Consider the following 26833-nt stretch of genomic DNA (forward strand, 5'->3'; position numbering starts at 1 on the left):
AGGTACGTTATTATTCTTTGTCTAAAGTGGATTGCTAGCTCAAGGCCATTTCACCGTCTGTGAACATGACACGAGTGACTCTTTCTTTTATAAACTGGTTACACACTCCAATTGTGCCTGGATATCGCGCTTTTTCTTTCGAACGTACACACCGAAACAAAATTTTCAAACTAGGTCGACAAATTACATTAAAACAATAACGAACGTAACGTAAGGTAACAAGGTAACCTAATAACCAGTTCCAGTGTGTACGATATATGCACGTAATAGCATTATTATATTATTAATTTATATCCGGAGAAATTTAATTGGATATCTGGATATTAAACGAATCGCGTTGCATTAAATAATTTGATATCAGTTTGAACGCAATTACCTTGTTACAGCGTATGCTTGTATAAGACCATATCGATGACGAAGACGCCGATATACCGATAGCAGAAATTTTTAATACATCTGAGAATTGCTACACGAAAATGAAAAATGTTCGATGGAAGATTAAAATCGGGCCGAAAAATTATACCGCGATGTTAAAATTGCGAAAACAAGTTTACGGTTTGCCATATATTTTCCACGCTTTTATTTTAATTTAATACGGCATCGCGAAATTTGATCTGTCTCGCGTGTTATAGATATCGTCTCTGACAACCGTGATGAATTACCGACACCTCACGGAATATGTTAATATAAGTAAATTACCTTGCATCGTATAATAAATTATGTTATGCGTTTCGTACGATTCCTTGTTTATTTCAGCGAGATGGCCAGCCCACTCTCTCATTATCTCATCTTACGTTTTTACAAATATTCGCCTCTCGGTCAGCGTTTCTCAAAATCACTTCCACGAATACACAGCCCTTAAACAGGCGGAGAAAAATTCGACCGGACACATTAACGTACGCGGAAATCATCGTCTTAAAACTCACTCGTACAACTTGGTCTTACGATGGCGTCGTAAACCGTGTGGCCAAGCAACACCTAACGCGGACGTGGCGCACCAAAAATCCCATAAACAAGCGCTTAATCCTCTGGCAGAAGTCGCAGTAATTTGGAAAACGAGTCCTACAACCGTCATTTGTCGTAAACGTATCCGGATCGATCGCGAAATTGAGATCACGTCGCTCTGGAACGCCGAAACCTGCTAATTTCAACGGTGTGATCCGGTTGTGATGGTCGTGGCTGGCGTGGTTTCCGTGATGTTTTCGACGGAAATGAAATCGACGGTGGCCGGATACTTGGCCCGTTGAATTATCTCTTCACGTAGCAGCCAGCCCCTGTCGAAAACGTACTCGGATAATTGGCGAGCTCGCGAGCTCGATATCCGGCTGGATACACGAAATCCTCGGCCAGTCTGACCCCATTACTCGCCCGTCATCCTCGTCCGCTCCTCCTTTTTTCGACACTTTACGCGTGCCTCGACAGGTCGACTCAATTTTCGACCGGCCGTTTCTTTCGGGCCCGTTTCACCTCGATCTCGTTTCGACGGATGACGTGCCGCGAGATCGTGCGAAGATATTTTTGACCGTACGTTTCCAACCGATTATCTTTCCATGCGTTTCTTCTCGCAGACGATGCTGATGATACACGTTCGAACACGTTGCGAGATTGTTTGACGTAGTACGAAGCGCCTATACCACTGTTGGCATTACATTTCGTTCGCATGTTACGATTATACAGGGTGTTTGGTAATTGGTGGTACGGGGGTGATTCTACGCGAAAAAAGAAATCGAAAATATAGAATAACAATTTTTCGTTCGAGGCTTTGCTTTCGAGAAAATCGACTTTGAATTTTCGCTCGGTACGCCTGCACTTTATCGCGTCTCGTTATAAAGGATCTCACTGTAGATTTAAAAAGAAATTAAAAAAAAAAAATGTTTATTCTATATTTTCAACTTCTTTTTTCGCGTAGAATCACCCCCTTTCCGCTTGTGCCACCAGTTACCAACCACCCTGTATATTTTCATGCAAAAATTAATTAGTAAATGGAATGAACAAGAGTAACGTGCGAGAAAACGTGCCGCGAAGATTCACGGAAGTTTGACAATTTTGAAATGAAGTTACTCGCGAACGAGTCTGCGACACGGTGCTAAACGAATTAGCAAGAGTACGCGAACGATTCGATTAGGATTCGACGATTTTGATACGAGTAGCGAGAAAGCAGATGTATAACGACGCGCGTGAGGAAAGTTGGTGAACATCCAGATGATCTCATAGGAGCGTAAAAATTTCTCAACTCGAGAGGTCGCCGGCCAACCGACGATACCGTTAACCAGCTTGAATAGGAAAAGCAGATCCGCTAAAGTTGTTCGAGAGTGAAGCGATTTAAGGTTGAGCTGACTCATGATCGGATTGCAATTACGATCCGCGAAAACCGTTCCATCGATCGATTAGAAAATTCCACGATATTTTTACGTCTGTATATATAACTTCGCTGAAATTGAAGTGAACAGAAACTCGACTAGTTTCTCGATAAGTTCGAACAAACGCGTTCGCGTACGCGATAGTTTCGATTCGAATATCTGGCGATTCTACGTATTCGCACGATGTAAAAAGCAAAGGACTAATTTCTGTAGTTGGTATCACGAAAATCGCACAAGGGTGGTTAAATCGCAGGAGCTCGAGGCGAACAAAAATGTAATACCGGCGATCTTTCACGAACGAGCGTTGCTTATTGCGGCAACAGGCAAACGGAAGATTGGCCTGCCGGTAACTCGGTAACTCAGCTAAATGTCAAGGATAGTTTGAATTATTCTTTTGCTTTTTGCGTCGCAGCGCTGCGAACGTGCAAACTTTTCTACGCTATGAACCCTACTACGATCGACGAATGATATTCATTGATATTTTCCACGTGAAACAATCGCGCGATTGCCTCGTTGCAAGTTGAATAGCCAACGTTTTATAAGCTGTTCTTGTCATACTACGAGCGTGTAAACGTCGATCACTGAGCCTACTTTGATAAATTGAGTTTAGACATTTTCTAATTGCAGCATCCAGCAACCTTTCTGTTCGCTGTATTTCTGTAATTTACCGCGTCCTTTGTACACGCAGTTCTGCGCTTTCCAGAAGTATGCACGCGCCTACCTACGAGTACTCGTCGAAGACGCGAAATTTATTCAAACGTCCGTACGAAAAGATATAAGGTACGAAGGAATGCGGATAAACGCAAAGTCACGGGACGCTCGCAACCAACACAACGTGGAAGACTGGTTTTTCCAGGCGTCGTTTTGCGCAATGCGATCTAGTTCCGTGGGCGACGATAGGAAAGCGGAGGTGGAACGACCCTAAAGTTTCAGCAACGATCATTCGGTACGATCGGCCCGAGGCGAGTCGGGCATCATCGAATCGTGAATCTCTCGGCGTGGTCTCGCAACGATTTCACGATGCAAAAAATCTCGGACGGAGAAACGGACGACGAAATCGAATAACGAGAAGCCATAAGCATCGCCGGTTCCGCGAATTCGCGGCCTTTTTGTACACGCAGCGACACCTGTTTTCGCTTTTCTTGCCGATCGATCGAAAACGCCACTTCCTGTTTCTCGGTTTGCCGTACTTTGCTTTTTCTCCTTTCGAGTTTTGCCAGCAAATTTTTGAAATGGAATAAATAATTAGACGATAGTTAACAAAGTAGAAGTAGCTGGCGATTTGATCGGTTTACCGAACCTTCCTTTTTTCTCTACAAATATTTTTATCTCTATAAATATATATACAGGGTGGTTGGTAACTGGTCGTACAAGCGAAAAAAGAAGTCGAAAATATAGAATAAAAATTTTTTTTTTAATTTTTCCATCGAGACAACGATCTACAGTGAGATCCGTTATAACGTACCGCACGCGTACCGAGCGAAAATTCAAAGTCGATTTTCTCGGAAACAAAGCCTCGAACGAAAAATTGTTATTCTATATTTTCGACTTCTTTTTTCGCGTAGAATAGCCCCCTTTCCGCCTGTACCACCAGTTACAAACCACCCTGTATATATATCACTTTTATTTAAAGATTCCCTTTATTTTTGTATCTTATTCGATGGTCGGACTTTTGTCTCTCGTATCGCAACACGATGATAAACCTGTCTAATACGCGAGTTACTAATATGCGCAAATAGACAGGTAAATTAGCCGCGGCAACTTAAAACTTTCTTTTGTCCGCTACCGTACACCTAATCGCTCCGATCTGTTCACATTTACGACCATTACAGATAGTTCCTGTCGTAATCTCGATTCATTCCACGAAACTATTCCGTATCTGACGAGGAATGTATCGCACCATAAATATCTTTACTAAATGCCATCGTCTGATGTATACGAATAATCTAACGACGTGCGATTCTTTTTTCTCCAATTCCACGCACGAATACAATAAAATCAGCGTAAAATCAGGATTAACGTCGTTGTATCTTCTTTTCTTCTTCTTTTTTTTCTTCTTCTTCTTTCTCGTTCTTCCTTTTTCGTTTTTGGTTATTACTGCGTTTTCAATCACCGTGGTTGCTTCATCTGTGTAGCGGTGGAATTTTAATTACGTTGTAGTAAAGCAAGATTGATGCCACCGCGTACTAGATGAAATACAAAACACGTTGAGTAATAAATGCACGGTGATAATAAGCGCGTGAAAGACAGTGAGAGTTTGATCGTGCAATATGACGATCATTACGCTGACATTCCTCTGGCTCGAATTAATGAAGCGGAGACACTTGACGATTATATACTGTTGCCTGTGATAGATCACCGGCAATACGACCATAGTACGCATTGTGCTGAACTTGTGATACATTCGATGTGTAATTGTAAATACGATTTCGATTACGATAGCCTACGAGGCTATTTGCAACGAAAGGAAACACGAATCTGTGTCAGAACACCAATTGTCGAATTACGTTTCTTACCGCTCCGATGTTTCACGCGACAAGTACACTTTCATCGACCTTTTCATTCTATTTTCATTTTACGATTAAATAGAAGAATTTTGATACGACGTAAAATACGAAGAAAATATTCCATTGGAAAAAGGTGAAAATGTCAGGTCCAGTGACACGAGTTTCTTAAAAATAGCTGATAAATCAACCAGGTTTTATTGGAAACCAGAGATGTAATTATTAAGATTTATGTATTAGATTATCAGAAAAGTTTCTTGAGTTTTATGAGGAAATAATAGACAGCGTTTTTTCTGTTATATTATTTTGTCGAATTACGTGCGATCTGTTTTGTTCTATTGAGATAAACACCGCGATATTTCACAAACTTGGTTTCCCGTTTGTACGAACGTGCACTGTTGTAAAAAACACGTTTGCGAAAGAAAGACACTTTTCGGGCAACCTAATAAGAAGCTCGATATTTTGTAAACATCGCGACGACGAATATTTGGAATACCTCGAAGGGGATGAAAACACATTTCCAAGAATAATCATTTTCCATAGACAAAAATAAAGCTGAGTGATGGACAAGGATGCGTTTATTCACTGGTATTTCACTAGACGCGCTTTTTATCCTCGATGCAATCTCGCAAAATCGCTAATAATAAAGTCCCGTATATAGGAAGTCGAGAAATGCCTCGAAGAACCTTGTAACATACGTCTGATTAGAATTTTCTATCGATTACCAGACTCGTACGTACATCAGTCAACGAATAATCGTAAAATACTTCGTTGGAAATATGACATAATAACTTTGCAACGCACATGGCCATGTTTGTTACAGTTGCTTAAATCACCCGGTATATATCGTGAATTTTTCTAAGCGTCCAAACGCTTTTATCAGCCAACGTAATATCAAATTTATTGGCTTGGCAACTAAGTGATTGCGGATTTCGTCATTACCATCTAATGACAAAATCCGCAATCACTTAGTTGTCAACTCGATAGTACTTCAACTCCTCGATTCGTCCCTTTCTACGTACATCGAAAATGGAACAAGTCCGTGTTTTCCTTGCCGAAAACTTTGCCTGCTGTTATTTATCTCTCGCCTAAGTTATCGTTACGCAAAGCAGAAGGTTGTAGAGCATTAATCAAAATGATACATCGTGTTTCGTGCACGATATACTCGCGTGGAGCGAAAATGACATCACATCCCGAAAAAGAGCGTTGGCAATTTCGACAAGGCAGATCGTTCGTTAGATACTCGCGAGGATTAATGATAGCAGCGATTCGGCAAGTTCATTTTCTGTAGGACCGTGCGTTGTACCGAAAATAACGGAGACCCTTGGACCGACGGAGAAAGTGTAATGCTCTTAGCGATATCCGGCTATCGATCTACTTCGGAATCGATCGATCGTTACCAACCCCCGATGTTCTGCTGCGGCGTAAGCATGTACTCACGTACGTGATCATAGATAAAGATCCACTTTCGCCATCTGCGGTAACGGGATAAAATTCGTCGTGGCGATAGCAGCAGTGACGACAGGATAAAAGCGAATCGATGAAACGAACAATTTCATTCGATCTGTTCCATTATCTCTTCTCCTTTCTTCCATTCTTTTTCTTCCTTCTTTTTTTTACTATACGTCTTTTATGTATAAATTATCATCTTCAAGCACGTTTCAGAGCAGATCAAATTTCTAGCAAATGTCTAATTACGTTTTCCATAAGCAGACGTACAGATAAGCGATTCTGATCGTAGAAATTTGTACCTCCATCTCACGTGTAAATTATATTTTCGTTTCGTTTGAAACGAAACTCGAAGAATGCTTCGTTATTTTCAAAAAATATTCGAATTTTTATCGTAAACGGCAGCAGTGATAGAAATCCTAGACGTTTAAGAATTGGTAAAACCTTCGGATGGTAAAGCGCGAATACTGAAAATCTTCGTAACGATATACCGGTTGATCTCCGATTTGCCTAAAAATAACGGGCTCTAGAGCCGATCGATAAAGATCGCTAAGATCCACTAGGATCTACAAAGCTGCCGCGCGATCGCTTCTCCGTGAACGCGGATGATGTATCGCGATTGCAGGCCTCGGTTTCGCAACGCGGATCGACCGTTCCGTCCTCGGACATCCGGGTGGCGAGCGGCCCTCGATCAATTGTTATACACCGTGGCTGGCATTTAGCCGCGCGACTCGCGTCTGCACTGTTGCCGCATTAATTTGGTACGGTGCGTTGCTGTAGGATAGCTCGCGGAAAAGAAGTTGCGCAAGCCTATGCCGCTCATGCCTCGTACCACCGGCGCAGCGCCTATACAGGCTGATCCTAGCGATCGGGTCATGAATATCTAGTTCTATGAATACTCGTTCCGACTGCGGCTACGAACAATGAAAGAAATATCGCGTGCAATCGATGGTTTCTGACATAAGATACACATCACCGATATCATTTCCGTGGAAAATATCGAATTTAAAATTTCCAATAGATAAAACGAGTCTCCGTTGAAGCTGCTGCACCAACTATTGGGTTGGCAACTAAGTGATTGCGGATTTTGTCGATACCATCTAATGACAAAATCCGCAATCGCTTAGTTGCCAAACCGATACTCGTTTGACGTATAAAAATCCGCGATACGATAATAACGATCGACCTTACGCTCCTTTAAGAAGAGGCGAATAAACTATCACGCGATTAGAGGAAAATGAAACGGTGATAGACCCGGTTATTAGAATCTCGCTATACACACGATATTCATGCGCAACGTCCCCGGTCTTTACGTTCTCCCTTCTCTGTTTCACAGTGTATGCCTGTCTATCTTCTAGTTTCTCCATCCTTATTCCGTCTCTGTCTAAGGCACGGTTTCTCCTTCGTTCAGAGATTCAAGGGAGTCGATCTGCGTCGATCGTGCTCTCTGTTTCTATCCCACTGTCTCCAAGAGTGTACGGTTGATCGTTGTGCCGGCTAGCTTCGCTACGGTGAATTTATACACGGCCACGGTGCGTTCCCACGCCTAGAACATGCGAAAGAACACTAGCTCTTCGGCCTAATGCCCGCGTTGGTGCCGATCCTATTTCACTGGCCCGTCGCCTAAGAAAACGCGGAAAATCTGGGACACGGCGTCGCGGTATGCGCCATTGTCCCGCGATTTTATGGGATTGGATCTCTGGGTGCACCAAATCGACAGCCCGATGAATTCTCTTTATGAAAAATTCCGCTGCTATTCGTCTAATTTGTATTTATTCGATTAGATCAGTTGATAAATTATATTTTAATATCTTGTTATATAAAAATGACATATCTCTCCCTACGTTTCATAGATACTTTCGTTCAAAAATTTTGGTGCTATCTTTAGATGAAAAATAGATTGATAATATTTGCAATTCCGTTCGATTGGACGTTAAAACTTCGTTCGAATAAATGGTATTCGTATAAACGAAGCTCTATCGTATAAAAAAATAAAGATACCGAAAATACTAGAAATATTGGACAAAGTATTCCAACAGAGGGCAAACGGATTCCACCAACTGACGAAAATTTCAATTCTATTTTGCAGGTGATTCCCCGAACTCAAGGATGCGGTGGGCAAGGAGACACGCCAGCTACCATCACTGAAATTCACCTTCTACCACCTGAAACCTGCGACTGCCAGCCTAATAAGGCCACCTGGAATCCGATCCAAAAACAAAAAGCACCACGAGGACGAAGTACCAAACCTACTCCATGGATCTAACGGAGGCATTCGCCCCAGGAGGGGGTGGGGAAGATCTGCCAAAGACCGATTTCTTCGACTTCGTCGTCTCTCCGCCACCGCATTGTGCCTCCACGGACGGCGTGTCCGACGAAGAAAGCTTCCTGCATCGTACCACCTGCAGAAGCATCGGCTACCTCCAGCAAGGTCACGAGGAACACGAAACTAATCGCGAATTACACAGCTCGCCGTTCATCAAAGAAACCAATAACAACACTCTGACAGCACTACCCCCAGTCTCGACGATTACTGGCTCCCTCAGCCACCATCACCACCATCACCACGTGAGGACGCACCATAGCGCCTGCAACGTTCAACAGAGCAACGAGCAAACACCGATGGATCAGTCGGATTGTGATTATTGGGGCACGGACGAGAGCAAAGAGCAGACCTGTAATATACTCTTGGAAGACCTGAACAAGTACTGCTGGTCGGCCCACGCTAATGCTCAGAGCCACGGGAATGATAACGTGAGCGTTCATCAAGGTTCTAACGAGCATCATCAAGGAGTAGGTCGAGGATGCTCAGCCAACGACAGACAAAATACGGACGGCGCGATTTACACGTTGACCGTGTTGAACAACGAAGCCAACTCTATGGATGCGTTAGATTGTTGCAAGAGTCCAGCGCCCACGTCCAGTGATTCTTGGTCTCTGCGACCCAATCTAGACCTGGACGCTATACTGAGCATGGAACCTGCGTCTACCGAGCAGGAACACGATCAGACCAGTAGCGTGACCGAAGTGTCGCGGACAGTCAACGACAGGTTTCATCCAGATCGTTTCTCTGTTGCATCCTCCCAATATGCTACAGACGACAGCGGATTTGTCGAAAGTAAGGAATTATGCGGCCGAGGATCATCCAGCGGTGGCAATTGCACAGGAGGCGATAATAATAACGATTGGAAGCTTTCTGATCAGAATCTGCAGGAAGCTGCGGCCGCAGCTGCAGCTGCTGTCGCGGTTGGAGCAGGTGACTCGGCGGAGAGTCTTCTAAGAAGCGCTCTTCAAGGAAAATTGTACACAGGTCCGACTCAAGTAGTTTCGTCTTCCTCGCCGTCTACTCAAGGATCCACTATATCCATGCCTGTGACGAGCAACGCTGGGTTGCAGATAGTGTCCGACCAACAACCGCAGCAACAGCAACAACAGACTCAACAACAGCAGCCGCAGCAACAACAGCAGGATGAATCTATGCACACTTGTACCGATGAAGATCTGTTGTTGTCCCAGTTAGACCAAACGACCTATCGTCCCGGTGATTACGAGAAGCTGAAGAGCATAGCCAACGAAGTGGTAGAGTCGTACTGCAGTTTGGAGCCCGTTTGCAACGTGTCTGCGACGACAACGGTTATGTACACGCTAGATCCAACCAGTGGGAGTCTGGGAACGATAACTCTTCCCGCGGATCTAGGCCAAGTTAGCACGGTTACAGTAGTAACAGCAGCTCAGCAGGATGTTCTACAGCAACAAGCTACTCCTCGAACCGAAGTGGAGCAACAACAGTCCACCAACCAGCTTCAGATAACTCCGTCCAGAGTGGTCACGACTAAAGCTCCCAAGAAGTACTGTCGACGTACCAACAGAAACAGCAGCAACTCGAACGCAGCCAGCAACGGCAGCAGTGGTTCAGAGACCGGTGGAAGCACCAGTGGCACGCAGCAAGGCGCTTCCGGCGGTTCTCCAGGCAGCGTCCAACGCAAGGAACGTTCGCTGCACTATTGCAGTATCTGTAGCAAAGGCTTCAAGGACAAATACAGCGTCAACGTTCACATCAGAACTCATACCGGCGAGAAGCCTTTCGCCTGTTCCTTATGTGGCAAGAGTTTCCGACAGAAGGCGCACTTGGCAAAGCACTATCAGACCCACGTGACGCAGAAGCCCAGTGTCCAGCAGCAAGCGACCGGCAGTAGCACCAGCAACAGCGGAAACAGTGGGAATCCCAGTCCATCCGGCGAAACGAGTAGCTCGACGACGAGCAGCGTGACAAATAGGAGTCAACCGCACCAAGTGTCTGTCGATCCAGCGGGGACCGCCTGTAATCCACCCAGTTAGTTGCATTGGGAGGACCAGACGGCCCACACCCGGTTCCCAGTGTCCAGTTGGACGCGTTCGATCGTTGCTACTCCATTCTCTATTCCCGGTGGCACGGTGCGGATTTTGCACGACGGTGATGGTCAACGAAGGATACACCGTGCGAGTCTTCCTCTATTACTATTCACTTCTACGTATCTCTCTTTCTGTCTCTTTAATTCTTGCTCTTCCTTACCCTCGTTTCTCTGTCTCTCTGTTTCTTCATACTCTCCGATTACGATCTTCGTTCACTTGGAGAGGCCGCGCGGGAATGATTTACGACCGGACAGGTCGCGGAACCCCCGGCACAGAGCGAACCATGACCAAGGATCGCGAGATCGGCCAACGTCCATGGACTAATTTTTAGACAGGCGTCTCGCGATCTCGTCTTAGAGAGAATTTCCTGCTGATTGGGAGAACGATCCGGGATATTTATTCGAGTTGCACGCGGCGGTGCTCACGAGTTACGCCAGAAAGAGCGAACTGGTAGCCGCTGGTAGCTGATCCTCGTAAAACGCATGGGCTTCAGCGAGCCACGCCGCGGAACGCTCCCTCGAACGCTTTCCTTTCTAGGCGTTTCCGATATCGCGTGTGGTCGTTGGAAGAGATATAGCGATATCGTAAATTTGCAAAGAAATAGAAGTTTATGAACTTCGAGAATCGAGTAATTTGAAACGTTTTTGAGAGACTGTTCGAGGACACTTTGAGAGAGGATCTAGAGCTTCATTTAGAGTCGACTGATGTCAAGTCGTTGTCAGTAGCAATTTTTCCTTTGCTGCGTATTTTCGAAGATTTGTTTTCTGAAAGAGACGATTACATCTATAGTGATGTATACAACTTGAAACGAAAACTCACAGCCGAGATTGTGTATCGAAACTAAGCTCAACTTGTGTTATACGGATTTTTCTAATTAACACGCGTAAACATTTGTTTATTTTCACGTTACGTTTCTTAAGCATTAACTTATTCCGAATTTATACTCTGCGAGCTAGGATTTCATCACATCGTTGGATCTAGTAACGATGATCGAAGAAGACTAGGATAATTTAAAACAAAGAAGGTTCTTGTAATCGATGAATTTATATTCTGCAAGCTCAGGTTTTATAACACGTCGTTAAATTTAACAACGATGATAGAAATTGCCTTTGAGAAACACGTGTCGGTACCACCGTCTAACCGAATCTAACGTTTCATTTTACGACCTCGCTATATCTCTTGCAGGCACTGTACCCTTGTCTCACGCGTAACAACGTTTTCTTAATCGAATGCCGTCCTTAGAATCGCGATCGAATCGCGTGTCGTGAATTTATCCGCTGCAGAATGAAGCTTCCGGCGACTTCCATAGCCGTTCCTATCGCCGATATAAATTTCTGCATGTATCGTTCGATTTTTCTAACGAATACGATCTGTGAATAGCGCACGCGTCTGGAAACTCGCATTGGCGATGCTCGTTACGAAGCGTGTTATTCCGGTCGATAAGTTCACGATGATTAGGTTAAGCAGGCGAGCATAGATCGCCCTTTATTTTTTTATTCTCATAATTAATTATTCCTCGTTCGATATCGATTGATCCAGGTCGTTTAACGTGTCTCGAAAGAAACAATGGAATAAAATGACGGGAAATGTAAAAGTATAAAAGCGAAGAGAAAAAGAGAGACGAATAAAGGTGTGAAAACGCGAGAAAGAGAGAACGTCGAAGGATTTAAGTAACGTGGTGGGGAGTAGGGAAGTCTACTAAACGATCTTGAGCGATCAATTGATTTCAAACGAGCTATAGTCGAATCGTCGATCGACGGTGGTTCAACGCGAAACGATTCGGTGAAATTGTTGTTCCTAAAACGACTTGTTTGCTGTTTCAAACGAGAGAGAGAGAGAGAGAGAAGAAAAAAAGAAAACGACCACGTCGACGATGATCGTACACGATGATCGATATTTAAATTACCGCTACGAGATATTAACGTTGAAGATATTTTACAGAGAAGATTCTTTTTCTTCTTCTTTTTATTCTCCTCCTTCTTCTACTTTCTTTCTCACCTCTTTTCTTCCCTCATCTTTTGTTTTTCTTTTTTTTTACATATATATATGTATACACACAGAGACATATAGTAGACTATAGCGGATGTAACGTAGAAATCGGTAAGTATCAGAGTATCGAGAGAGAGATATATAAGAGTTTAGAAGTAATTAGTAGCACGAGCTGTGATTTAGATACATACTCAACGCGCGAGGCCACGCTCGTCCCTGGTTTAACCTGGTGATCGCGTGTCCCGCCGTCTGTTATTCGTAAGAGAGTGAAAGCGAAACGTTCGACGCACGATTTTGCGAAGAATTTAACCTTCGAAACACTCTTAAAAAGCCTGATCGGTTCACACGAGCCTCGTTCGGATCCCACGGAAATCCCCCTTTCAGCTCTGTAAAGCTTCAAAGCGTTTCTATCGCGAATTCTCAACTATAGAAAATGCGCCGCGCTCCTTTCATTCGTCCGATAGACGTTCGAACCTGAAGCTGCCTGTGACATTCCGCGTCATCAGAAAAACATCCTTCCCCTTTTCTAGTAAATTTCATTTTCCATTTCTTTTCTTTCGCGGTTATTTCTTTGACCTCGCGGCTGATCGACGAACACCTTTTTCTCACTGAGAAGTTTATTAATTCGCGGATCGAATCTGTCCAATTTGTTAATACGTTTCTCGTTTAAACGTAAGAACCGGACTCCGTACAAAATCAATTGGCCGAAGACTGTTTATTCGTATCGAGTTGTAAATAACGTTGAGAATGATCCTTTCCCAAGTTTTATCTCTTCGTGGTCGACGCGTTCGCGCACCCTTGAATTTCTCATAAATACAGAAAAATTCTTAATATAGTGTGCGATCGACGATCAAAACCGTCGTCAAGATATGGCAGGCGAAAGAGCAAAAGATCGAAGAGAGGAAACGAGACCAAAATAATTGACAAAGTAAAACGAATTACGAAAGCAATTGATTTTGGACGAACAGTACTTTCTTCAGTAATTCTTCCGTCGGTTCTTATCTCGATCCTCGTTACCACTGGCTCAGAGAAGATAACTCCGAAAGAAAAGACAGGAAGAACAGGCTCAGCTATCAAGCAGACTTTTCAGCTGGAAACTGCCTTTGACCTTTCAACGATCGTTTCCCACGACTACATTTCCCTGCCGAATCGTTAAGCGGCCAAGCAATTAACGACCGTTTAATCGGCGCGGTTCCCTTGGTGTTCAAAGTCGCGTTGCTCATTGTCCTTTCGTGTTCACAGCCGTAAATCCTGTTCACTACCACGATGAGATACAAGCTCTTGTCTAATTTATATTTCAAAGCCTCTTTATTTTGTAATAATTCGTAGAGTAATTTTTATTTGGCTATTTATTGTAATGGTAATCAATCATTGGTTGTTATCTAGTTTTGGAGATTGAATAAAGTTTTAATACGAAACTATTACAATTTTCCAATTTCTTTCACTCTATCGATTTTCTCGTTGACTATTTCTATATTCGTACAGCACATTTTATCACCTGACGATGCATACAGCAACATAGGACGCGACGATTTTGTCGATGCTGCGTTGTAGTTTTTCGAATCTAAAGAAAACCGATCGTTGGAATATTTCTACCGATTTCTAGATGCAAAATATCTGCAAGAGCAGCGAAACGGTCCAACGCTTAAGCCGCTACGTTTGTTATCACGTCGCCAATCTATCGCTACGATTTGCACAGTCACAAAGCGGTTCAAGCCACCGAACAATTGAGAACTCCTCTGCCGATTGATCTTAATCGATCGATAACTCATCGAAACGAATCGACATTTTGTTCGCAATTAAGTCGATACTTTCTTTTGCTCGATCCAAAGTACACGGTATTTTCTCGCTCTTCTATCATTACATCGAAGGCTAACAGTGTCTCGTGATGTGCGACAAACTTGATCGTTTTGCGCAAAGCTGTCGAAGCATAGGCGACTCGATAATCCCATCTGGCTGTATGGTGTACACGATACAGTTGGATGAATTCGTCAGTAAGTAAGAATTCCTCGTAGCTGTTTCGACCAATAATTAACGACTGACAGAAGCCTGAAGAACAAGCTCTTAGAATCTCCGCCCTTGTCATAATTACAAGAACTTGTAGTTGCTGAGTGAAAAATTTCCATGCGAAAGCTGCCAACCAACAGAATGTGATATCCGTACGATTGGCTTCGAGTACGAATAATGTCTTTGAACTAAAGTAAGCAAGCAATAAAGCAGGATGACGTAAACTAGGCAAGAACTTACCGCTCATCCTGGTGCATATCGCCCTCCTTTTTCTCCATCCTGCTTTTCCTATGAATATCCTCGGCGTGCATCTTTTTCTCTGCTTCTTACGCCATTGTGACGAGACGACGCGACGCCAGAAACGAGGCTGTCTTCGTTCGTATCGCGTTTTATCTTCGCTCGTAAACTTCGATTTCCAATTAACGATGTGCCGTTCACGATCCAAGGACGAGAACGGTGTGAATTTCTTCTTCGGCCGAGTTGGCGAACCGAGTTCACGGGATAGGAACATAGATTCCACTGTACGGACTATCGAATCCATTTGGAATTTTCACTGTACAGAGAGAAAGAGAGATTTAATTGAGCTTTTCGATGTAAAGAAGTGGACGCGGTTGGTGGTGAATGGCAATGATCGTTCGAGGGGAAAATGAAGTGGGAAACTTGTTGGACATGCTTTGGTGGAGCGATTTCAACCCTTTCGTTATGGGAACGTTAAAAGGACAGCAACTGTTGCGGAATAGAATTATACAAGACGCTGTGGTTGTTCGTTGGAATAATGGGAATGTATATCTCTTCTAAATTGCTTTTACGAAATTTATCCCGATAGCTTAAAGGCGCATTGCCAAATTACTTGGAAATTAGCGAGCGTAAAATCTCTCTGGTCTTTTAATATTAGAATATATCCTTTTAAATGGCAAAAATAGACCGGTTCAGCGATTAGTACGAATCAGCTGTAGGCAAGTTTATAAATTACGAACTCTGTCTGCCAACGTTCGCCAACTGAAACGTGTTAGAAACGTTTGATGTCTGAGCGAAATTGCGTCACATTTTCGTGACCGTTTGGTAACGTTTTCTTTCGCGAACGTCGATGAAATTTTTACGGGCCGATTGGTCGAAACATCGACTCCCTAGAAACCGTATAGAAATCGTATCTGATCGAACAACGATATCATCGTTGCACACGAAACACAGCAATCGCAATCCTTTAGGGCATGAATTTCGGTATTAACGGAGAAAAGAAACTCGTTAACCTGAACGTGAAGTTGATATTATCATTGTGTATTAGGAAGGTAGGAAAAATATATGACAGGTTATAGAGGTAAAACGGTTTGTACAGGACATTTGTTGCACGAAGATAAAAGGTTTATTACCTTTTAATGAAATCACCAGGCTATAAATCTAAATTACCCATTAAAAAACATGGCAATAATATATTTTACTATTTGCTACGTGCACTACCACATACACTAGCTATTTAGATATCATTAGTCGTCTTAACGTTACAATCGCTTTTAATCTGATTTAATGGACATACTAATCGCAGTGGAAAATTTTCCATTGTCCGGCAAATTTTATCATCCTATCAGCTGTATAATAGTTTGCAGTCTTTTTACAGTACACTGACGCAGTAGCAAAAAGTACAATTACATTTTTTTTTGTTTTTTTTTTAATGGAACCCTACAATTTTTCTTTCGTAAATTCAATTTATTAAATCGATTCCCCGTATCATCCTGCGTACAAAAGATAATAATAGGCTTCTGATGTAGAAATGAACTTTCAAAGAAGCAAAGGTCAGCTGACTAACGGATACCGTACAACGTATTTAGAGAAACGACTATTGCGTTGGCGTTTACGATAAATAACGATGTCGTGAGAAGCAGATATCCAACAACGTTGCTGCAGAATTTTATAAAAGCACGACTTTTTTATCTAATCATTCGTTTGGACAGGTGGTTATACGAAGCTTCGTATGATTCCAGCGACGATCTATCTTTATAATTTGCTAAATTACCGAGCAACCTAATTTTCTAAATATCCAGTGCATTGACAATTAAAGGATTCTCCTGTTTGTATAATCTATTCGTATTCTACAAAAATGTACGATCGCAATAATCGATATTTTGCGAGAGACGTATACATTCTAAGGTAACTTTGGTTTCAAGATTATCGTAAAGTACACACGAACCGCTTACGAAATTCAATTACTTGCGAGTAATTATAAACGCTTAGAAAATTAGTACTTCTCCTTGCCATTCTCGTTTTACAATTATTCAATTTTCGTTTCCTTTTTCGCAACCAGCTTAATAACCACTTTCATAATGTTTCACGAGACCGACCATAAAAGATTTACATTTATTCTATATAATTTGAATGAATATTTCACGAAACTTTCTATTAATTACAGCAACAATAGCCTACTCATAAATCGATATTAGAATTACAAATCTACGAGTTCTCATTGCCTAAGGTAAATAGAATAATAAATTCAAAAAAGCTGAAAATTTATTCACGATCATTCGTATGACGGTAATTCTTTTTTCAAGTTCTTTCTTCGAGATATTCTATGCTATAAGATCTGAAACTATACTAAATCGACGAAAAATCTTCACCTTCCGAACAAATAAAATATCGATATAGAAAAAGCTAGACTTCCATCTAAGATTACTGGCACGACTAAAATATTAACGCGACAATTAATAAAATATTTCTAACAAATTTCTATTATTTTTCAAAATATTTTATCCTACGCAAGCTGAACAAGCGTTCGCGGAGACCTGCGAGGTTGCGAAACCTAGTTAATTTTCACGAAATTTACCTATCATTTGAACGATTTCCCGTTACACGCCGCGTTTCACGGTGGCTATGTCTTTTACGAACTCTTACGGACATAAAGAAAAACCGTGATTTTTAGAAAATTTACCACGCCGTTTACGATCGTCGCTGTTTCGCAAACGACACTGTGCAAGAATTTCAACCAAGTTTTATGAATTCGAGCGCAACTTTCGAGGAATTCCCCGTCGTGCTTTTACGATTCCACAATCGATTCGATCGGACATTTTTACGAACTAACGTGAAATGTACATGATTTTCAAAAAATTTATTCCTCGTCTTACTCTCTATATCGCGATCATTCGCGAAGCTTTTATGGTTTCATACAGCAGACAATTTACGGCTCTGTTGAAATATACGTCGTAATCTTGCTATTATTTTTGCGTAATTTCATACCAACGATCAGTTGTTTAAATTATTAACCAATCAAGAAAAAAAATAAAGATCTTCAAACATATTTTTTCGCATTCACGTGGCATTTTTCCTGTGGTTTCCAGTTAGGCGGTTAGAACGGTCGGTTTCTGCAAGAACAACGTCCACTCTCTTTGCGTCTTCGTTCGCGGTTGGAAAATTAGACCAACAAACACAGTGTATTTTCAATTTTTCCTCGCACTTTCCTCCAACTCTTAGCCTAAAGCCTTGCAAAGTCGATCGACGAACGGAGTTTCGAAATGTTCAGGATCACGTTCGTACGTGTTTCGCGAATCGTTCAGACTTCCGGCTATCACGCCGTACATATATGGAAGGCAATCTTCTCGAAGAATCGTTCGGAAAAGTTGCTTCTGTTGCAAAGGACGTCGCTCTATTTGTGGTCATTCCTCTTGCGGTCGCGGAAAACTGGTAGCGGTTGTGGTTAAGCGGACGATTTGACGGATACTGCGAGACAATGTTGTTCGCAGCGGCTTCGCTTGTGGTCATGGGATTAGTGTGCAACTTACACACAGGTTTTGGAATTGTTTCTCTTCGGATTGACTTTATGCGGGTAGATTTAGTTTCGTCGGCAATCAGCCTAAGTGACTCGTAGATTGCCAGTGTCGGTGGCATTCGTGGGTTTCGAGGTGCGTTTCGTGTGCCAAACGTTCAAGTACATTTTTCTTCTCGATTATTTCGTTCCACGTACAAACATTTCGACTTTGTAGTTACGCATAATTCCACTAAATATGGAATTCTACTAAATTCAGATTGATTTAGTCGATTGTTGGTTGATGTTGATGAGTGTCGATGTTAGTTGTTGATAGTCAGATAGTTAGTTGTTGATAGCCGAAATAAAAATTTGGAGATTATTCCGCATTTGTGCTGCTTCGAGGCACATGTAGAGCTTCGGCGTATTTAAAAGTCGTCTTTCTACTATACAAGAAAAGATAGAGATCACAGAGATCAAATTTAGTTCGGTTTGGAGAACACTGTGGCGGAAGATAAATTTTAATGGAAAATCCTGTACGCAATTCACAAAATCCTCTATATAAATACGAACCTTAGGTATCATTTCCTATACATTTATCTCGTAAGGGCGGGGGAAAATCTTTCGTATCACTTTTTTCCCCACGAAGTCTATCGTGTTATTTCCAAACGATATTCTACGTGGAATAGAAATTTCGCAGATTGATAGCGAATGTCCCTTCTTTCTTCAGTTTCCTTCTCCTTTGCTCACGCTATTATTCAGTAGTTATAAATCTTCTTCAAACACTGACATCCTCTGCCAACTTCCTTTGCACGCACCTGCCTCGATCTACCCAAGATTTATCACCGCGCCTATCACTGTTTCAACCACTAACAGCCTTTCACGACGGCAAATTACCCTAATCTGATCCACATTCGCAAGTGGAACATCGGCGACCAGCAACGAAAAGTCTATCGTTCGAATCCTCGAACATAGCAAATTTTATCTCGCGCGTAATGGAACCGGTCCGTTTTATCGGTTATTGATAATTTACCGTCTTGCAGTTATCAAGCGGCAATTTCGCGGCGTTTCATCGCCAGCCAACAGAACCAACTAGTTGGTCTAGCCGAGAGACGTATGGAGATTAAAATTTTCAGAACGATTTCCTTTCCGGGCTATGTTTCCTCGCGTTTCTGCCGGTCGCTTGCACCGTTTCGCTAGTTTCCGGAAAAAAAGAAGGGAAAATGTTCCACAATCGACCGAGCAGGTATCGTTTTCTCGCAGGTGCGCGCGATGGTATCGTAGATCGGTGCTCGTAACTTTGTCAGAAACTGCCTATCGAGAATAACAGAAGGCAACTCGGTGGCCTTTGAAGCATAGTTGCAGGTGAGATTTCCATTGATCTTGTAGCTGCCTGCTGCTACGTTTCACCGGTATCATTAGTCAGTTTTATGGACTAAATCGTGACAGAGAGGAAACCGGTACGGCCGTGGCACTTTGGTCCGGAGATCGCGACCGATCGCCATAGGAATTCGACCAGCCAGCGATTTACTGTTTCTCATCGCGAAATATTATCGATAGCGTTCTACACGCCGACCGTTCTTTACCGATTCGTTCGGATAATGTCAAGGTAATTGCTGATCGAAGGATAGGCATCGTTCGCTCTCTAGCTTCTTCCTTTCCATCGCCTTTGCCTCGCAACGATTATCCTTATCCTCTTGGAGATAACGCGTGAACGATAATTAACTGTGGCGCGTACGTTTCCGTATAGTTGACATTTTCAATGGTCCAGGTACCAAAATGGTCGGCATTTGAAATTTAATCGATAAATTAGAACGATTATGAAATCCACTCGACATCGACATCTGTCAACGAGATGCTGGAAATGGCGACGAAAGACGAGAAAATTCCAGGAAAGGATGTATCAACGTCATCATCAGAGCATCGTTTATGATATTCGCTGAAACCAGACTGCTCTCAACTCAGATCCACGTTTCTTCGATCCACGTTACATCCAGTAGCCGAACGTTAATGTAGCAGAGTTCCTGCTAAGTTTTCTCGTTGATCGAGTGGCTGACATTATCGAGGGGTGATGTGGTAATTCGCCGAGCCTGCTATTAATGACGCGTAGCCAATTTACCATTGCAGGCTGCCATGACGATTGCAAGGTGACCAGTGACGTCGAGGTCCGTTACTTTCGTTCTAACGATATCTCGTTGCACTAACGACAGGAAATTCTTCCCATCTTTTCTTCCAGTCTATGGGAGGGAAGACGCGCTTCGCGTCATCCACGATGAATTAGTCAACTGGCAAGAACGTGTTGCTGGCTGATTGCTGCCTCGGTTAGCGGCGAGATAACTCTCTCGTTGTCAGCGTGTTATCGACTTGTAATTCGATGGTGGGCTGTTAACGCGATCGGTCTTCGCTTCGCTGTGTTTTCCAACTTATCTTTCCCAGAACTCGAATCTTTTCTACCGTCGCTTTTCATCAAAAAAATCGCGAAAAAATAGGAAAACAGACACCTATGCTCCGCCGTATAATCTTTTACTTTTATTCTCGTACGCACTCCGACAACAATTCCAAGAATTAATTAGCAAACAGGTAGTCACAAGGTCTAAATAACCACGACACCATGCGTGTGGTCGTACCAAGAGTACAATCATAGTAAAACCCGAAGAAAGCGGATCCATCGCTGTTAAACGCACGTTACCATCGAAACCAAAAATTGGATGTTTCCTACGAAGCTAACAACACCGATGGAAATTAACGAGGCAGCACCAACGACCAGAGGATAACATCTGAATTCCGAAATGGGAATTGCTATCGAGCGATCGACGAATCGATGACAGTTGCGAATCGACGTCGCACGTTCTGCGAATCTCTACGAATTTTCTGAAAAGCGAAGCGTCGTTTCTCGCGAGTCTGATCCGTCCACCAGTTCGACAACGTCGTACAGCGACTTAGCGAACGTTGCTTTAGCAAATTTCAAAAGTAAAAAGAGATACAAGAGCGGTAATTGAAAAGGAAAAGAAAAGAAACATCGAGACAAGGAGAAATCGTACAACGAAAGAAACTATCACGATTTCACGATGAAGTCGATGTCCATGTGCCGAGTGGGAGTTCCAGGAAAGCCCCCGACGTATAAATATTCTAATTAAGCGCATAATTAGCGAACAGCGATGAATTATCGTAAACGCCGGCCAAACGTATTTTCATACGTTATCGCGGCAACAATATCTTGTCCCGATATCTCTTTATCGCTTTAATTAAGCCGAACTACTTGGAACACGCCTGTCGCAAAACGTACAGCCGCTGACTCGATCATAGCAACTCGCTTAATTGACTCATTCTTGACTATCGCCACTAGGAACACAGTTGCGATCGAACGTTATTCGATTTGGCTGGCTAGATATCTGATAACCACGTCTGTTCGTGCATTTGCAAGTTTGTAAGGTTTAAACGAAGGCCATTCGGAGAGAACATTATCTCGTTGTTTAAAGGTTAAGCAAAATAGCGAAGAGGGAAGTGAAAATGCAACTTGTGTGGTATTAATGGAGAGCGTAAATTTTAATTGGAATTAATGTGGCTGCAAGGTATTTCTATCGTTATTTTTCCTTTTCCTTCTCTATTTTTTTTTTTTTCTTTGGTGCGTGAAACCTGGCTCGATGAGAATTATTGCGCAGGTGTCTTTGGAAAATCTGTTTCGTAACGCTGGCGATTTCAGTATAACGAAAAATGATAGCAGACAGCGTATTTTCGCGTTAAGTTGTTTCCACATCGAGTTTCTTTCTTTATTCTCAAGTATTCGCAATTGTATTTATAAGAAAAGCTATTTCCAATTATATCTAAAATGTTAAATACAAGTATTGTTTGTGAATTGTCCTCTTTTAAATACTCGGTACATTTTGCGTCTTATTCGATAATTTACAATTACCATATGTCGTGCGAGTCGATGAACTTTGTTCGTTACGAACAAGCTTTCAAAATCTCTTGAAGTTAGTTGCGGTATTATCTTTCGTTTGTACGACGTATCCACACCGTACCCTTTGTCGCGAATTCTAAGTGTGACACGAGCAACGACTCTAATTATTCAGGAATGAAAACTGTCCGCAATGGCCCGACTCATGACATTTCAAACAGCATAAAATGAAGTACGAGCGAGCAGTCTTATGTAAAATTCATCGATATCGTTCGATGCGCACCAAATATTTTAACCTCGTTAAAGTTTACTGTTTAGAAAACGAGATGCTCAAATTCTTTCCGTACGCTTTATGAATAATCGCTGGTAGAACAACGTGTAAACTTCGCCGATAGTATCAGAACTAAATCAGAACGAGCATCGTGCGTTTATAAATTGTTACATTAAAAAAAAATGCTTTAGTCTAACAGTTTCGACGCTAATTCGATTAACAGGTTGACTGCAGCTAGAATTTTCTGTATTTTATTTTGCCAGCCGCGACACATCGAAGTATATTGTACCACAACGTTTCAAGTAGTAGCAGCAGCAGCAGCAGCAGCAGCAGCAGCAGCAGCAGCAGCAGCAGCAGCTTGAAAGAGGAATAAGGCAGAAACAGAAGAGAAACGCGTGCAATGGTCGGCGCTCCAATTAATGGGCCGGTCCAAGGCGGTCTCAGAAAAAAACGTCATCGAGTTCTATTTACGAGGTAGATCGATAGCAGGCTACGGCTAATCGGCGTGTGCTCGTGATTAAGTCTCGTTCCTCTTTCTTTATAGCTGTTCTTTAAAATCGCGTTAGTCGAAGCCCGTGGCACGGACACCATTGACGGCAACCATACGCTTCTTGGGGCCTGATATGATGAGAGCCGCCTTATAAGGGTTACAACCGGTGTTTAAAGTCACCAGCGGCGCGGCTTTCACCAATTTAAAGTCAGATTGCGACCCACCCGGCTTCTAATCGCCTCTCATCTATACACACAGAGAATCGTACGGCCGTAATCGATCTGCCGATTTCGCCTTGTAGCCGAGAAGACGACTGTGATTCGTTGCTTTGCTATTGTGTCGTTCTAATTGGCCTGGTTCTTTAATCAGATCGATCCTTTTAATTAACTCGTTGTTGGGACGCTTACAGAGAACGAGCTGAAAGTAACGAATAAAAGGCGAAAGCCTCGGAATTCCTGCCTTTGGATACGAACGATTTATATATTTTAGAAGCCATTGACGAATGTCCATAGTTCAAGAGAAGAGAACGAATCTACACGTTAGAAGAAATAAGAAGCTTCGTACGAACATACGTGACAGATGCGATTAACCTTGCGAATTTGAACAAAAATGTCCAATCTGTCGGCTGGGAAAATCTAGAAACACCAAGAGGAAAATAATCGAGACACGCGTAATATATGGTGCAATTTCGGTCGTTCGATCACGAAAAATTTGATTATCCGATTTCTCGGTGATTAAGCGGTTCAAGGTCCTATTGTACATTCATTGACAGGAGAAAGAAAAGTATCGAAGAACGTGGTGAAATCTCGGAACGATGCATTCGCCCCGGTTGGTCCCGGAATTTTTCAACGACATCCGCGGCCCATTGTGGTTGACTAATATACCGCTACAGCGCGTTAACCTTCCAAAGGTAGGAGGAAGGTGCGCCACACCCCCGTCTCTCTTTCGCCGTGAACCACGAGAGCAACGAGAGATACAGCAACAATGGCCTCCGTAGATGGAAGATTGCACGGAAAGGTGCAACGTTCACGTGCAAAGGTCGCCACGGTTGAATCGGGTAAACGAGGATAATGTCGTGGCCCGACTATCATAGGTGAATTTTATTGCCGTGAAAAAGAAGGCTTGCCGCATCTTAGACGCGTCTGCATGCGAGATCTGCTCGGACCGTGAGCCTATTGTCCGCGAATAGAAAGAAAGTCTTTCGTGCAACGCTGGGATCTAAATCGGTCGAGAACGTTGTGTGCGAATTGCGAGGTCGTTTTTCTTTTCTTTTTTTTTTTATTTTTTTTTCGTTCTGTTTCAGATCGTCTGGATTGTTTCGTACATTTTTGCTACACTTTGTTGTAGAGTGAGAGTTGCACAGAATTAATTTCCTTCGATTGGAATGTACACAGGTGCATACGAATGTTCAACGGTTTCTATGTGGATAATAAACGAAAGCCATTCAGACTTTTCGCAACTTGTCGAATTAAATTGTTGCAAGAATGTATGAAAAATTTCAAACGCGACAGTACACCGTACTAAAGCTGCTCTGTAAACGTGATGGAAAAGTAAAGAAATGTGATGTTTGAGACGTGATATTTACACACAAGTCGGTATAACGTTAATACTTAGAGCCGCGTAGCAAAGTTTAATCGATGTAAATTAAATCGTAACCGAATATACGAAATTTCACGTAGCGGAATTACTTACAATTCGCCTATTCAATCTAAAAGTGCAATCTTAGTATCCATATACGAAACGATAGATCGTAATATATACGTGTAGTTATTCGCATTATTTCACTCTCTTTCGTAACGTGCCCAAACTGTGTACAAATGCAATATGGGACGCGTTACCTTACGCGTTTACGGGACAACATCCTTAAGGATTATTAATGCGTACCATCGTTTACGCCAAATAAAAATCCAAGAGGTTCGTGAGAACGTAACATTTTCAGCAACTCTAATAACGTATTTTAACATTGCTATCCTCTTCTACTTCTTCTTCTTCTTTGGCTAATTCTCGACACGTTGAAGAGATTACAATGAGGAGAGAGAGAGAGAGAGAGAGAGAGAGAGAGAAGAAAGAAAGAAGAAATATTGTTAATTGTTCCTTGAAATAAACTGTGAAGGATGTTAACGACTTGAATAAGCAATGGAGGCTGAAGCGAATTTCCTCTCGGCACAGAATCGATTCCCGCCAACTGCGATTCATCAACGACAATCGTTACTCGTGATTCGCTTAATCGTAAGCATAATTATATCGTTACCGCGTGATTCAACGACGACAGACGTTGAGAGAGCCGTCGCGCCGATTTGTTCACGTCGAATAATACTCAAGGTACCGTTGTATTATAAAACGATCCCTTCCAATTACGCTGCACTGCGTTCTTAATTTAACGTTACACCCCCATGTGTTTATAGATATATACATATGTTATAGATAAATATATATATATATATATGTATCATCTTTTTCTCTCACACCCTATACCTTAGTTAATACGAAGCCTAATCTTAAAGGACAACGGAGAACTTCGATACTGTTGGCCGTTGTCGAGATGGCAAACCCAATTCCAAGGTTACCATGGCAACGAGATATATCTGTTACGAGATACTTTCAATATAAATAATTAATTAAACGAATAAACTAAATAATACTCAAACGGGGCTGCACGGTGCCTGATGAAAAGAAAGCGACAGGCCAAGCTCGCGCTTTATTACTCATAAATGGATTCTTCTTTCTCATTGAATTATATGGTAATTAAACGAAGATCAACGAAAGAAAGGAACTTTAATAAAGAATCTCGACTATATGTATATAGGAAACTGTACGTGTTGGCCTATCCAGTACAAAAGACAGATCGTTATAATATTATAGATCACAGATTATTGTGTTATGTGAATAATTACATTTTATGTTGTTAACGAAGTCGTAATATATATATATATACACACACACACACACATGTTTCTATACGTATACAGATACATATACAGATATGTATGCATTTAACGTTAACACAGCTCTCTCTCTCTCTCTCTCTCTTCTTTTTTTTAAATTTCTTTTCTCTATCTTTCCCTGCTCCATCTCGTCTTACTCTTGTCTCTTTCTCTGTTTCTTACCTTTCTACTTGTTTGCTCTCGCCATGCAGCTGGAGAAGACTACTTGTAGAGGATCGTTTTTGTTTTGTACTTAAGCGTGCTCGTACGCACCCGAACTATGTTTTGTACCACGTGAAGAATGGCAATAAAGTAGTTGACCAATTCCTTTTTTTAATGCTGCGTGTATGTATCTTCCCAACTGATCCTTATCGTGAAGTACCATCCATCCAGGCACTCCACGTCGTCCCCATGCATACTCCATGTTACTAGAAAGCATCAGATTTGCAGATAATATTTTTCACTTGAGTCAGGCATATTGTCGGTCATACAAAAATTTAGAGATTAATATACTTGGGTATTAAGGATAAATGCTTAACTATAATAATTTCATTTAATAGTTATTATTAAATAGTATTGTCAGAAATACTATTCAAAGGAAATCGATTGAAATCAAGGACTTCTTTCTTGTTGAAGTCTGTTTCTGCATGAGCATGATACACAAGCTTAAACTCACGAACGTGGATAAACGTGTGCTAGGAAATTCCTAGCCGTATTGCTTTCCATCTTTTTTTACTTCTTCTTTTGATATAAAAGGTTTCGTAAAAGACGTAAATAAAAAGAAAGAATTGCGTTACAGTTTAATATAAACCAGAACTC

General features: G+C 42.1%; 1 protein-coding gene across 6 annotated transcripts in view; it reads left to right on the plus strand.

The window, feature by feature from the left end:
• The window catches only part of LOC117158660 (uncharacterized), a 267429-nt gene extending 241078 nt beyond the window's left edge, over positions 1-26351 (plus strand). For all 6 annotated transcript variants that reach the window (XM_076618345.1, XM_076618344.1, XM_076618348.1 and 3 more), the window contains one exon: positions 8403-26351. In XM_076618345.1, the coding sequence (XP_076474460.1) occupies positions 8570-10651 (2082 nt within the window). In that variant the 5' untranslated portion in view covers positions 8403-8569 and the 3' untranslated portion in view covers positions 10652-26351. The remainder of the gene's footprint in view (positions 1-8402) is intronic.
• The last annotated feature ends 482 nt before the right edge of the window (positions 26352-26833 follow it).

The sequence above is a fragment of the Bombus vancouverensis genome, chromosome 5, assembly GCF_051014615.1.
Source record: "Bombus vancouverensis nearcticus chromosome 5, iyBomVanc1_principal, whole genome shotgun sequence".
In the NCBI taxonomy this organism is placed as follows: domain Eukaryota; kingdom Metazoa; phylum Arthropoda; class Insecta; order Hymenoptera; family Apidae; genus Bombus; species Bombus vancouverensis.